Consider the following 15,099-nt stretch of genomic DNA (forward strand, 5'->3'; position numbering starts at 1 on the left):
GGATGAACTGCAGAGATCTACAGCTGAGGTGGGAGACTCTGTCCATAGGACAACAATCAGTCGTATATTGCACAAATCTGGCCTTTATGGAAGAGTGGCAAGAAGAAAGCCATTTTTTAAAGTTATCCATAAAAAGTGTCGTTTAAAGTTTGCCACAAGCCACCTGGGAGACACACCAAACATGTGGAAGAAGGTGCACTGGTCAGATGAAACCAAAATTGAACTTTTTGGCAACAATGCAAAACGTTATGTTTGGCGTAAAAGCAACACAGCTCATCACCCTGACCACACATCCCCACTGTCAAACATGGTGGTGGCAGCATCATGGTTTGGGCCTGCTTTTCTTCAGCAGGGACAGGGAAGATGGTTAAAATTGATGGGAAGATGGATGGAGCCAAATACAGGACCATTCTGGAAGAAAACCTAATGGAGTCTGCAAAAGACCTGAGACTGGGACGGAGATTTGTCTTCCAACAAGACAATGATCCAAAACATAAAGCAAAATCTACAATGGAATGGTTAAAAAAATAAACATATCCAGGTGTTAGAATGGCCAAGTCAAAGTCCAGACCTGAATCCAATCGAGAATCTGTGGAAAGAACTGAAAACTGCTGTTCACAAATGCTCTCCATCCAACCTCACTGAGCTCGAGCTGTTTTGCAAGGAGGAATGGGAAAAAATGTCAGTCTCTCGATGTGCAAAACTGATAGAGACATACCCCAAGCGACTTACAGCTGTAATTGCAGCAAAAGGTGGCGCTACAAAGTATTAACTTAAGGGGGCTGAATAATTTTGCACGCCCAATTTTTCAGTTTTTGATTTGTTAAAAAAGTTTGAAATATCCAATAAATGTCGTTCCACTTCATGATTGTGTCCCACTTGTTGTTGATTCTTCACAAAAAAATACAGTTTTATATCTTTATGTTTGAAGCCTGAAATGTGGCAAAAGGTTGCAAAGTTCAAGGGGGCCGAATACTTTCGCAAGGCACTGTATATACTGAAGGACACACACACCCTGGGTGGGTCTATATACTGAAGGACACACACAGCCTGGGGGGGGGTCTATATACTGAAGGACACACACACCCTGGGGGGGTCTATATAGTGAAACACACACACACCCTGGGGGGGGGGGGGTCTATATACTGAATGACACACACAGCCTGGGGGGGTCTATATACTGAAGGACACACACACACCCCAGGGGGGGTCTATATACTGAAGTACACACACACCCTGGGGGGGATCTATATACTGAAGGACACACACAGCCTGGGGGGGTCTATATACTGAAGGACACACACACCCTGGGGGGGGTCTATATAGTGAAACACACACACACCCTGGGGGCGGTATATATACTGAAGGACACACACAGCCTGGGGGGGGTCTATATACTGAAGGACACACACACCCCAGGGGGGGTCTATATACTGAAGGACACACACAGCCGGGGGGGTCTATATACTGAAGGACACACACACCCTGGGGGGTTCTATATAGTGAAACACACACACACCCTGGGGGCGGTATATATACTGAAGGACACACACAGCCTGGGGGGGGTCTATATACTGAAGGACACACACACCCCAGGGGGGGTCTATATACTGAAGTACACACACACCCTGGGGGGGGTCTATATACTGAAGGACACACACACCCCAGGGGGGGTCTATATACTGAAGGACACACACAGCCTGGGGGGGGGGGGGTCTATATACTGAAGTACACACACACCCTGGGGGGGTCTATATACTGAAGTACACACAAAAACCCTGGGGGGGGGTCTATATACTGAAGTACACACACACACCCTGGGGGTCTACATAGTGGAATACACAAACACCACAGGGGGGGTCTATATAGTGAAACACACTCACACACCCCAGGGGGGGTCTATATAGTGAAATACACACACACCCTGGGGGTCTTTATAGTGGAATACACACACACCCTGGGGGTCTATATAGTGAAATACAAACACACCCTGGGGGTCTATATAGTGAAACACACACACACACCCCAGGGGGGGGGTCTATATAGTGGAATACACACACACCCCAGGGGGGGGGGTCTATATAGTGAAATACACACACACCCTGGGGGTCTATATAGTGAAATACACACACACACCCTGGGGGTCTATATAGTGGTATACACACACACCCTAGGGGGGGTCAATATAGTGGAATACACACACACCCTGGGGGTCTATATAGTGGAATACACACACACCCTGGGGGTCTATATAGTGGAATACACACACACCCTGGGGGGGGTCTATATAGTGGAATACACACACACCCCAGGGGATGGGGGGTCTATATAGTGAAGTACACACACACCCCAGGGGAAGGGGGATCTATATAGAGACGTACACACACACCCTCGGGGGGGGGGTCTATATAGTGAAGTACACACACAATGCAGGGGGGGGTGTCTATATAGTGAAGTACACACACACCCCAGGGGGGGGGGGGTTCTATATAGTGAAGTACACACACACCGTGGGGGGGGGGGGGTCTATATAGTGAAATACACACACACCCCAGGGGGGGTCTATATAGTGGAATACACACACACCCCAGGGGGGGTCTATATAGTGGAATACACACACACCCCAGGGGGGGGGGGGTCTATATAGTGGAATACACACACACCCCAGGGGGGGGGGGGGGGGGGTCTATATAGTGAAGTACACACACACCCCAGGGGAGGGGGGGGGGGGGTCTATATAGTGATATAGTGAAGTACACACACACCCCAGGGGGGGGGGTCTATATAGTGAAGTACACACACACCCCAGGGGGGGGGTCTATATAGTGAAGTACACACACACCCTGGGGGGGGGGTCTATATAGTGAAGTACACACAACGCAGGGGGGGTCTATATAGTAGAATACACATACACCTCAGGGGGGGTCTATATAGTGGAATACACACACACACACCAGGGGGGGGGGGTCTATATAGTGGAATACACACACACCCCAGGGGGGGTCTATATAGTGGAATACACACACACACCAGGGGGGGGGGGTCTATATAGTGGAATACACACACACCCCAGGGGGAGTCTATATAGTGGAATACACACAAACCCCAGGGGGGGTCTATATAGTGGAATACACACACACACCAGGGGGGGGGGTCTATATAGTGGAATACACACACACCCCAGGGGGTGTCTACATAGTGGAATACACACACACCCCAGGGGGGTCTATATAGTGGAATACACACACACCCCAGGGGGAGTCTATATAGTGGAACACCTGACTGGATAGTATGTGTTGATGTCTCAGACCAGACCATACTAGACCAGACCAGACCATACTAGACCAGATCAGACCAGACCATACTAGATCAGAACAGACCAGACCAGACCATACTAGACCAGACTAGACCAGACCATACCACAACCTGACTGGATAGTATGTGTTGATGTCTCAGACCAGACCAGACCAGACCATACTAGACCAGACCAGACCAGACCACACTAGACCAGACCAGACCAGACCATACTAGACCAGACCAGACCAGACCATACTAGACCAGACCAGACCAGACCACACTAGACCAGACCAGACCAGACTACAACCTGACTGGATAGTATGTGTTGATGTCTCAGACCAGACCAGACCCGACCAGACCACAACCTGACTGGATAGCATGTGATGATGTCTCAGACCAGACCCGACCAGACCACAACCTGACTGGATAGCATGTGATGATGTCTCAGACCAGACCAGACCACAACCTGACTGGATAGCATGTGATGATGTCTCAGACCAGACCAGACCAGATCACAACCTGACTGGATAGCAGCATGTGATGATGTCTCAGACCAGACCAGACCAGACCAGACCACAACCTGACTGGATAGTATGTGTTGATGTCTCTCTCTGTCCTCAGTCTGAAACTGGAGTGTGAGAAACTGTCCAGTGAGAAGACAGAGATGCAGAGACACTATGTTATGGTGAGCTTCATGTAGTGTGTGTGTGTGTGTGTGTGTGTGTGTGTGTGTGTGTGTGTGTGTGTGTGTGTGTGTGTGTGTGTGTGTGTGTGTGTGTGTGTGTGTGTGTGTGTGTGTGTGTGTGTGTGTGTGTGTGTGTGTGTGTGTGTGTGTGTGTGTGAGAGAGAGAGAGAGAGAGAGAGTGAGTTACGGCCACTTTTATTCAATAGTTCCCTATTTCTACTTTGATAACATATTGTATTTGGATTTTTAACATTGCAGAAGGAATTTTATTTTTGTCAACCTAAATACTAGCTCTGGGGTGACAACAATGTTGTCCATGCTATTTGTCTTAATTTTCTACATTAAAATTGTAAACTTGTGTTGACAAAAATAAAATTGTTTCTGCAATGTTGAAAATCCTACTGTGTGGTTCTACTGTCTGTGAGATTCTACTGTGTGGTTCTACTGTCTGTGAGATTATACTGTGTGGTTCTACTGTCTGTGAGATTCTACTGTGTGGTTCTACTGTCTGTGAGATTCTACTGTGTGAGAAACAGAAAGTAGAAAATGATAGAGGCTGATGTTTGTCTTTGTCTTTCAGTACTATGAGATGTCTTATGGACTCAACATTGAGATGCACAAACAGGTAGGAAATTAGACTGAGTGAGTCTTAAAATGAATGTGTGTGTGTGTGTGTGTGTGTCTTTTGGCTGCAGTGTTTAAGATGTAAGTGTATGGCGATAGATTAGATTAGATAGATAAGATTAGATTAGATTAGATAGATTAGATTAGATAGATAAAATAAGATTAGATTAGATTAGATTAGATAGATATATTCCATCTAGACACTGTTGCCCTAGAGCACACAAAAAACTATACATACCTTGGCCTAAACATCAGCGCCACAGGTAACTTCCACAAAGCTGTGAACGATCTGAGAGACAAGGCAAGAAGGCCATTCTATGCCATCAAAAGGAACATAAATTTCAACATACCAATTAGGATTTGGCTAAAAATACTTGAATCAGTCATAGAGCCCATTGCCCTTTATGGTTGTGAGGTCTGGGGTACGCTCACCAACCAAGACTTCACAAAATGGGACAAACACCAAATTGAGACTCTGCACGCAGAATTCTGCAGAAATATCCTCTGTGTACAACGTAGAACACAATGCATGCAGAGCAGAATTAGGCCGATACCCACTAATTATCAAAATCCAGAAAAGAGCCGTTAAATTCTATAACCACCTAAAAGGAAGAGATTCCCAAACCTTCCATAACAAAGCCATCACCTACAGAGAGATGAACCTGGAGAAGAGTCCCCTAAGCAAGCTGGTCCTGGGGCTCTGTTCACAAACACAAACACACCCTACAGAGCCCCAGGACAGCAGCACAATTAGACCCAACCAAATCATGAGAAAACAAAAAGATAATTACTTGACACATTGGAAAGAATTAACAAAAAAACTGAGCAAACTAGAATGCTATTTGGCCCTAAACAGAGAGTACACAGCGGCAGAATACCTGACCACTGTGACTGACCCACAATTAAGGAAAGCTTTGACTATGTACAGACTCAGTGAGCATAGCCTTGCTATTGAGAAAGGCCGCCGTAGGCAGACATGTCTCTCAAGAGAAGACAGGCTATGTGCTCACTGCCCACAAAATGAGGTGGAAACCGAGCGGCACTTCCTAACCTCCTGCCCAAAGTATGACCATATTAGAGAGACATATTTCCCTCAGATTACACAGATCCACAAAGAATTTGAAAACAAATCCAATTTTGATAAACTCCCATATCTACTGGGTGAAATTCCACAGTGTGCCATCACAGCAGCAAGATTTGTGACCTGTTGCTACGAGAAAAGGGCAACCAGTGAAGAACAAACACCATTGTAAATACAACCCATATTATGCCTATTTATTTTATCTTGTGCCCTTTAACCATTTGTACATTGTTAAAACACTGTATATTTATAATATGACATTTGTAATGTCTTTATTGTTTTGAAACTTCTGTATGTGTAATGTTTACTGTTAATTTTGATTGTTTATTTCACTTTTGTATATTATCTACCTCACTTGCTTTGGCAATGTTAACACATGTTTCCCATGCCAATAAAGCCCATTGAATTGAATTGAATTGAATTGAAAGATAGATAGATAGATAGATAGATAGATAGATAGATAGATAGATTTTCATCATGTTTAATACATATAAGCAGTGAGTCCTAAACAAAAGATGTAATTGTGCAAATATAAAATGAAACTTTTAAATAAAAATCACAGTCTGTAAATATGCCCATATATTTTACCAACATACAGTATGTCAAGATCCAAAAACAAATGAGTCATCATTAACCAAAACAAATGATGATTTAACAAAATAATGGCAGGTTTTCTTCTGGTTACCACAGCACATTTTACAAACATATTTCTTACTTTGCAAACACAACAGTGGTCAAATAGGTTTTTGTGAATGTGACAACATGTGGCTCCACAGATTACGTTTTTGACATGCATTTGACATGTTTATGACTGCTCTCCAATTTTTGTGAGTTGGCTCATATTGTTGTGAGTTGGCTCATATATTTGTGAGTTTTACTCGTGTATTTGTGAGTTAGCTCGTATATTTGTGAGTTGGCTCGTATATTTGTGAGTTGGCTCAAATATTTGTGAGTTCGCTCATAAATTTGTGATTTGGCTTGTATATTTGTGAGTTGGCTCATATATTTGTGAGTTGGCTCGTATAATTGTGAGTTGGCTTGTATATTTGTGAGATGGCCTGTATATTTGTGAGTTAGCTCCTATATTTGTCAGTTGGCTCATATATTTGTGAGTTGGTTCGTATATTTGTGAGTTGGTTCGTATATTTGTGAGTTGGCTCGTATATTTGTGAGTTGGCTCGTATATTTGTGAGTTGGCTCGTATATTTGTGAGTTGGCTCGTATATTTGTGAGTTGGCTCATATATTTGTGAGTTGGTTCGTATATTTGTCAGTTGGCTCATATATTTGTGAGTTGCGTTTTACAGATCAGTATGCAAATGTTAATCATGGCATCCATATTAGGACTTCCTCAGTTCTCATGTTCCCATTTAGGCTGAATTATTATGTATAAAAACAAATATATGACATAATTAGTTTTAGGAATGCATGTGTTTGATCACCCGTATAAGATGTGTTACATTTTTATGATATCCGACGATTGTTATGATAATATTAATTTACACAGTTTACAGAAAAGTAATTTTATTTTGAAGGATTCATGACTTCCTGATCTTGCTGATATCTATCAGTCATTTATAGACTAGTAGCTTGTTCTTTCTGCATGGGATTGATCATGGAGGAGTAAAACGATCAAGGGTGAGTTTCAAGTAAATTTGATTAACATGAAGTTTGGATTGACTGAACAAACCGTCCAATCAAACAAGATTAGCTGATGCTAGGTAGTTAGTATGGGCTTGCTAAACTACTGTAATTTTGGCTAGCTAAACTAGCATAGCTAAGTTATCTTGCCTAGTTACAACAAGGTTGATATGAAAGTTCAGTAAGTGTTAATCTTACTATTCTTTTTCTCAGGCAGGGAGAATATGCTACCTTCATTGAGTCATGTTAACTAGCTAATGTTAGCTAAATAGCTACAAAGCCAAAACACCTAGCTAGCTAGCTAGCTCACTTGCAGATAATTTATTTAGCTAGCTAGCTTACTTGTTAATGCATTGCTTGCTAGGGAGTACCAGAGATTATTTTTAAGCCTATTCATCTTCTAGCTAGCTAACTAGCTAGACTTTATCTAGCTAGCTAGCTAGCCATTCTGCTTACAAAACAGTTCAAATCTAACATTGGCTGACGAATACATTTCTTTCTTTATTTGACAACAAATAACTGTGAATTCTCGCAACAATAAACCATGTTTAGCTGCTAGGCTAGCTACGATGATAGAAATGTTTGCATACATGAACATGTTGTTTTATAGTGAGATTATCATGTTTCTTTTCACAAGGGGCAGGATTTGATCTCCACCTGGAAAAAGTCTTTTTCAGGAAGCCCGTCTTCAGGAAGTCCGGACCCTCCTGGTAAGTAAAACACTGCAATGTCACACACTTTCTAATATAGTCCTGAGTGTTTGTGTAGGTAGCTATGTGACCCCCAGGCCCCAATAGGAGACCAGGAAACAGGTAGGGAGTATATGAAAGGCCCTGTGGATATGTGTTTGGCAGCAGTGCAGAAGGAGCGCCAGCAGGAGGAGTGCCATCAGGAGGAGCGTCATCAGGAGGAGCATCATCAGGAGAGTCAGCAGGAGCATCATCAGGAGCATCATCAGGAGGAGCATCATCAGGAGGAGCATCATCAGGAGTATCATCAGGAAGAGCATCATCAGGAGTATCATCAGGAGGAGCATCATCAGGAGTATCATCAGGAGGAGCATCATCAGGAGAGTCAGCAGGAGCATCATCAGGAGCGTCGGGAAGAGCGTCATCAGGTGGAGCGTCATCAGGAGAGTCAGCAGGAGCACCATCAGGAGGAGCATCGTCACGAGAGTCAGCAGGAGGAGCGTCATCAGGAGGAGCATAATCAGGAGAGTCAGCAGGAGCATCATCAGGGGAGTCATCAGTAGAGTCATCAGGAGGAGCATCATCAGGAGAGTCAGCAGGAGCATCATCAGGAGCGTCGGGAGGAGCGTCATCAGGAGGAGCGTCATCAGGAGAGTCAGCAGGAGCGTCATCAGGAGAGTCAGCAGGAGCGTCATCAGGAGAGTCAGCAGGAGCATCATCAGGAGAGTCATCAGGAGGAGCATCATCAGGAGGAGTGTCATCAGGAGGAGCATCATCAGGAGAGTTATCAGGAGGAGCGTCATCAGGAGGAGCATCATCAGGAGAGTCATCAGGAGGAGCGTCATCATTAGGAGCATCATCAGGAGGAGTGTAATCAGGAGCGACATCAGGAGCGTCATCAGGAGGAGCGTCATCAGGAGCATCAGGAGGAGTGTCATCAGGAGCGTCGGGAGGAGCAACAGCAGGAAGCGTCATCAGGAGGAGCGTCAGCAGGAGCGTCAGGAGGAGCAACAGCAGGAGCGTCATCAGGAGGAGCGTCATCAGGAGGAGCGTCATCAGGAGGAGCATCATCAGGAGGAGCATCAGGAGGAGCATCATCAGGAGTATCATCAGGAGGAGCATCATCAGGAGAGTCAGCAGGAGCATCATCAGGAGCGTCATCAGGAGGAGCGTCATCATGAGGAGCATCATCAGGAGAGTCAGCAGGAGCATCATCAGGAGCGTCGGGAAGAGCGTCATCATGAGGAGCGTCATCACGAGAGTCAGCAGGAGATCCATCAGGAGGAGCATCATCACGAGAGTCAGCAGGAGGAGCGTCATCAGGAGGAGCATCATCAGGAGAGTCAGCAGGAGCATCATCAGGAGAGTCATCAGTAGAGTCATCAGGAGGAGCATCATCAGGAGAGTCAGCAGGAGCATCATCAGGAGCGTCGGGAGGAGCGTCATCGGGAGGAGCGTCATCAGGAGAGTCAGCGGGAGCATCAGGAGGAGTGTCATCAGGAGCGTCAGGAGGAGCAACAGCAGGAAGCGTCATCAGGAGGAGCGTCAGCAGGAGCGTCAGGAGGAGCAACAGCAGGAGCGTCATCAGGAGGAGCGTCATCAGGAGGAGCGTCATCAGGAGGAGCGTCATCAGGAGGAGCATCATCAGGAGGAGCATCAGGAGGAGCATCATCAGGAGGAGCATCATCAGGAGAGTCAGCAGGAGCACCATCAGGAGGAGCATCATCACGAGAGTCAGCAGGAGGAGCGTCATCAGGAGGAGCATCATCAGGAGAGTCAGCAGGAGCATCATCAGGAGAGTCATCAGTAGAGTCATCAGGAGGAGCATCATCAAGAGAGTCAGCAGGAGCATCATCAGGAGCGTCGGGAGGAGCGTCATCGGGAGGAGCGTCATCAGGAGAGTCAGCGGGAGCATCAGGAGGAGTGTCATCAGGAGCGTCAGGAGGAGCAACAGCAGGAAGCGTCATCAGGAGGAGCGTCAGCAGGAGCGTCAGGAGGAGCAACAGCAGGAGCGTCATCAGGAGGAGCGTCATCAGGAGGAGCGTCATCAGGAGGAGCGTCATCAGGAGGAGCATCATCAGGAGGAGCATCAGGAGGAGCATCATCAGGAGTATCATCAGGAGGAGCATCATCAGGAGAGTCAGCAGGAGCACCATCAGGAGGAGCATCATCACGAGAGTCAGCAGGAGCATCATCAGGGGAGTCATCAGGAGAGTCATCAGGAGGAGCATCATCAGGAGAGTCAGCAGGAGCATCATCAGGAGCGTCGGGAGGAGCGTCATCGGGAGGAGCGTCATCAGGAGAGTCAGCGGGAGCATCAGGAGGAGTGTCATCAGGAGCGTCAGGAGGAGCAACAGCAGGAAGCGTCATCAGGAGGAGCGTCAGCAGGAGCGTCAGGAGGAGCAACAGCAGGAGCGTCATCAGGAGGAGCGTCATCAGGAGGAGCGTCATCAGGAGGAGCATCAGGAGGAGCATCATCAGGAGGAGCATCATCAGGAGAGTCAGCAGGAGCATCATCAGGAGCATCATCAGGAGGAGCGTCATCATGAGGAGCATCATCAGGAGAGTCAGCAGGAGCATCATCAGGAGCGTCGGGAAGAGCGTCATCAGGAGGAGCGTCATCACGAGAGTCAGCAGGAGCACCATCAGGAGGAGCATCATCACGAGAGTCAGCAGGAGGAGCGTCATCAGGAGGAGCATCATCAGGAGAGTCAGCAGGAGCATCATCAGGAGAGTCATCAGTAGAGTCATCAGGAGGAGCATCATCAGGAGAGTCAGCAGGAGCATCATCAGGAGCGTCGGGAGGAGCGTCATCGGGAGGAGCGTCATCAGGAGAGTCAGCGGGAGCGTCATCAGGAGAGTCAGCAGGAGCATCATCAGGAGAGTCATCAGGAGGAGCATCATCAGGAGGAGTGTCATCAGGAGGAGCATCATCAGGAGAGTTATCAGGAGGAGCGTCATCAGGAGGAGCATCATCAGGAGGAGCGTCATCATTAGGAGCATCATCAGGAGCGTCATCAGGAGGAGTGTAATCAGGAGCGACATCAGGAGCGTCATCAGGAGGAGCGTCATCAGGAGCGTCAGGAGGAGTGTCATCAGGAGCGTCAGGAGGAGCATCAGCAGGTAGCGTCATCAGGAGGAGCGTCAGCAGGAGCGTCAGGAGGAGCAACAGCAGGAGCGTCATCAGGAGGAGCGTCATCAGGAGGAGCGTCAGGAGTAGCATCATCAGGAGGAGCGTCCTGACTCTGTTCTATCCCTGACTCTGTTCTATCCCTGACTCTGTTCTGACCTTGACTCTGTTCTGACCCTGACTCTGTTCTATCCCTGACTCGGTTCTATCCCTGACTCTGTTCTGACCCTGACTCTGGTCTGACCCTGACTCTGTTCTATCCCTGACTTTTTTCTCATCCTGATTCTGTTCTATCCCTGACTCTGTTCTATCTCTGACTCTGTTCTGACCCTGACTCTGTTCTTACCCTGACTCTGTTCTATCCCTGACTCTGTTCTATCCCTGACTCTGTTCTGACCCTGACTCTGTTCTAACCCTGACTCTGTTCTATCCCTGACTCTGTTCTGACCCTGACTCTGGTCTGACCCTGACTCTGTTCTATCCCTGACTTGGTTCTCATCCTGACTATGTTCTATCCCTGACTCTGTTCTGACCCTGACTCTGTTCTGACCCCGACTCTGTTCTGACCCTGACTCTGTTCTCTCCCTGACTCAGTTCTCATCCTGACTCTGTTCTATCCCTGACTCTGTTCTATCCCTGACTCTGTTCTATCCCTGACTCTGGTATATCCCTGACTCTGGTATATCCCTGACTGTGTTCTATCCCTGACTATGTTCTGACCCTGACTCTGTTCTGACCCTGACTCTGTTCTGACCCTGACTCTTTTCTATCCCTGACTCTGTTCTGACCCTGACTCTGTTCTATCCCTGACTCTGTTCTCATCCTGGCTCTGTTCTGACCCTGACTTTGTTCTCATCCTGACTCTGTTCTGACTCTGACTCTGTTCTGACCCTGACTCTGTTCTATCCCTGACTCTGTTCTATCCCTGACTCTGTTCTATCCCTGACTCTGTTCTGACCCTGACTTTGTTCTCATCCGGACTCTGTTCTGAACCTGACTCTGTTCTATCCCTGACTCTGGTCTAACCCTGACTCTAGTCTAACCCTGTCAGTGACTCATTGAATTATTTTCTTGGAGAAATGGTTAAAAAGATGTGATGATATGCACTGAGTGGACAAAGCATTAGGAACACCTGCTCTTTCCATGCCAGACTGACCAGGTGAAACCAGGTGAAAGATATTATCTCTTATTGGTGTCACCTGTTAAATCCACTTCAATCAGAGTAGATGAAGTTGAGGAGACAAAGCCTTGAGACAATTGAGACATGGATTGTGTATGTGTGTCATTCAGATGGTGAATGGGCAAGACAAAATATTTAAGTGCCTTTGAACGCGGTATGGTAGTAGGTGCCAGGGGTACTGGTTTGAGTCAAGAACTGCAACTCTGCTGGGTTTTTCACCCTCAACCGTTTCCCGTGTGAATCAAGAACGGTGCACCACCTGAAGGACATCCAGCCATCTTGACACAACTGTGGGAAGCATTGGAGTCAACATGGGCCAGCATCCCTGTGGAACGCTTTAGACACCTTGTAGAGTCAACATGGGCCAGCATCCCTGTGGAACGCTTTAGACACCTTGTAGAGTCAACATGGGCCAGCATCCCTGTGGAACGCTTTAGACACCTTGTAGAGTCAACATGGGGCCAGCATCCCTGTGGAACACTTTAGACACCTTGTAGAGTCAACATGGGCCAGCATCCCTGTGGAACGCTTTAGACACCTTGTAGAGTCAACATGGGGCCAGCATCCCTGTGGAACGCTTTAGACACCTTGTAGAGTCAACATGGGCCAGCATCCCTGTGGAACGCTTTAGACACCTTGTAGAGTCAACATGGGCCAGCATCCCTGTGGAACGCTTTAGACACCTTGTAGAGTCAACATGGGCCAGCATCCCTGTGGAACGCTTTAGACACCGAATTGAGGCCGTTCTGAGGGCAAATAGGGGGTGCAACTCAATATTATTCTCTGTGTTGTTTTGTCAGCCATCAGTGAAATGCGCATTCAGGAGCTACATAGGCAAAGGTGGTGGTGTTTCACTGTGTTGAAACCTCTTTGGGTTAGACGTGCCTCAAGCGACCCACCTCAACAACATCCGGTGAAATTGCAGAGCGCCAAATTCAAATAACAGAAATCGTAATATTAGACATTCATGAAAATACAAGTGTCATACATCATTTAAAAGCTTAACTTCTTTTTAATACAGCCACATTCTCAGATTTCAAAAAGGCTTTACGGCAAAAGCACACCATGAGATTATCTGAGGACAGCGCTCCTCATACAAAAACACACCATGAGATTATCTGAGGACAGCGCTCCTCATACAAAAACACACCATGAGATTATCTGAGGACAGCGCTCCTCATACAAAAACACACCATGAGATTATCTGAGGACAGCGCTCCTCATACAAAAACACACCATGAGATTATCTGAGGACAGCGCTCCTCATACAAAAACACACCATGAGATTATCTGAGGACAGCGCTCCTCATACAAAAACACACCATGAGATTATCTGAGGACAGCGCTCCTCATACAAAAACACACCATGAGATTATCTGAGGACAGCGCTCCTCATACAAAAACACACCATGAGATTATCTGAGGACAGCGCTCCTCATACAAAAACACACCATGAGATTATCTGAGGACAGCGCTCCTCATACAAAAACACACCATGAGATTATCTGAGGACAGCGCTCCGCATACAAAAACACACCATGAGATAAATAACCAAGTGCGCACCCTCACCGGAGCACTGAACATTTTCCAACCAAGCAGAGGCATAACGAAAGTCAGTAATAGTGATAAAATAAATCCCTTACCTTTGAAGATCTTCGTCTTTTTGCAATCCCAAGGGTCCCAGTTACACAATGAATGTACGTTTTGTTCGATAAAGTCCTTCATTATATCCCAGAAATGTCAGCTTATTTGGCGTGTTTGATTCAGAAATACACCTGTTCCAACTCGCCCAACATGCCTACAAAGTATCTAATAAGTTACCTGTAAACTTGGTCCAAACATTTCAAACAGTGTTTCTAATCCAACCTCAGGTATGGTACCCTAATATGTAAATAATCGATCAAATTTCAGACGGAATAAACTGTTTTCAATACCGTAGAAAAGCAACGAGGAGCGCACTAAAAAACTAGAGTCCTTCTGAGTGACACTTAGAAAGAATATGATATATATAACTAATATAATATATATCATATAATAATAATATAATATAATTATATATATCATATACATCTTAATAAAAAAATAAAAAACATTGAACAATTTCTAAAGACTGTTGACATCTAGTGGAAGCCATAGGAACTGCAATCTGGGTCCTAATAATCAGACTTTCCCATAGAAAAGCATTGAAAAGTCCAATGACCTTAAAAAAAAAAAATCCTGGATGGATTGTCCTCGGGGTGTCGCCTGCCAAATCAGTTCTGTTATACTCACAGACATTATTTTAACAGTTTTAGAAACTTTAGAGTGTTTTCTATCCACTACTACCATTCATATGCATATCCTAGCTTCTGTGCCTGAGTAACAGGCCTCTCTCTCTCTGTCTCTGTCTCTGTCTCTCTCTCTCTCTCTCTCTCTCTCTCTCTCTCTCTCTCTCTCTCTTTCTCTCTCTCTCAATTCAATTCAATTCAATTCAATTCAATTCAATTGACTTTATTGACATGGCAAGTTCATTATTACTTACATTGTCAAAGTATACATATAGAGAAATAAAAAATAAATATATATTTATATATAAATAAATGGACCAACAGCAATAATAATAGTAGTAGTGGACATGGGATTACCATTAACAACAACTACAACAGCAATAATAATAGTAGTAGTGGACATGGGATTACCATTAACAACAACTACAACAGCAATAATAATAGTAGTAGTGGACATGGGATTACCATTAACAACAACTACAACAACAATAATAATAGTAGTAGTG

The 15,099-nt window shown here is 45.8% G+C and overlaps 1 protein-coding gene across 1 annotated transcript in view; it reads left to right on the top strand.

Moving 5' to 3' along the window:
• The window catches only part of LOC109885337 (transducin-like enhancer protein 4), a 110,478-nt gene that overhangs the window by 12,243 nt on the left and 83,136 nt on the right, over positions 1 to 15,099 (top strand). Inside the window, exons 3-4 of the mRNA XM_031816507.1 lie at positions 3,919 to 3,982; positions 4,563 to 4,607. Coding sequence (XP_031672367.1) covers positions 3,919 to 3,982; positions 4,563 to 4,607 — 109 coding nt within the window. The remainder of the gene's footprint in view (positions 1 to 3,918; positions 3,983 to 4,562; positions 4,608 to 15,099) is intronic.

The sequence above is a fragment of the Oncorhynchus kisutch genome, linkage group LG3 (genome assembly GCF_002021735.2).
Source record: "Oncorhynchus kisutch isolate 150728-3 linkage group LG3, Okis_V2, whole genome shotgun sequence".
In the NCBI taxonomy this organism is placed as follows: domain Eukaryota; kingdom Metazoa; phylum Chordata; class Actinopteri; order Salmoniformes; family Salmonidae; genus Oncorhynchus; species Oncorhynchus kisutch.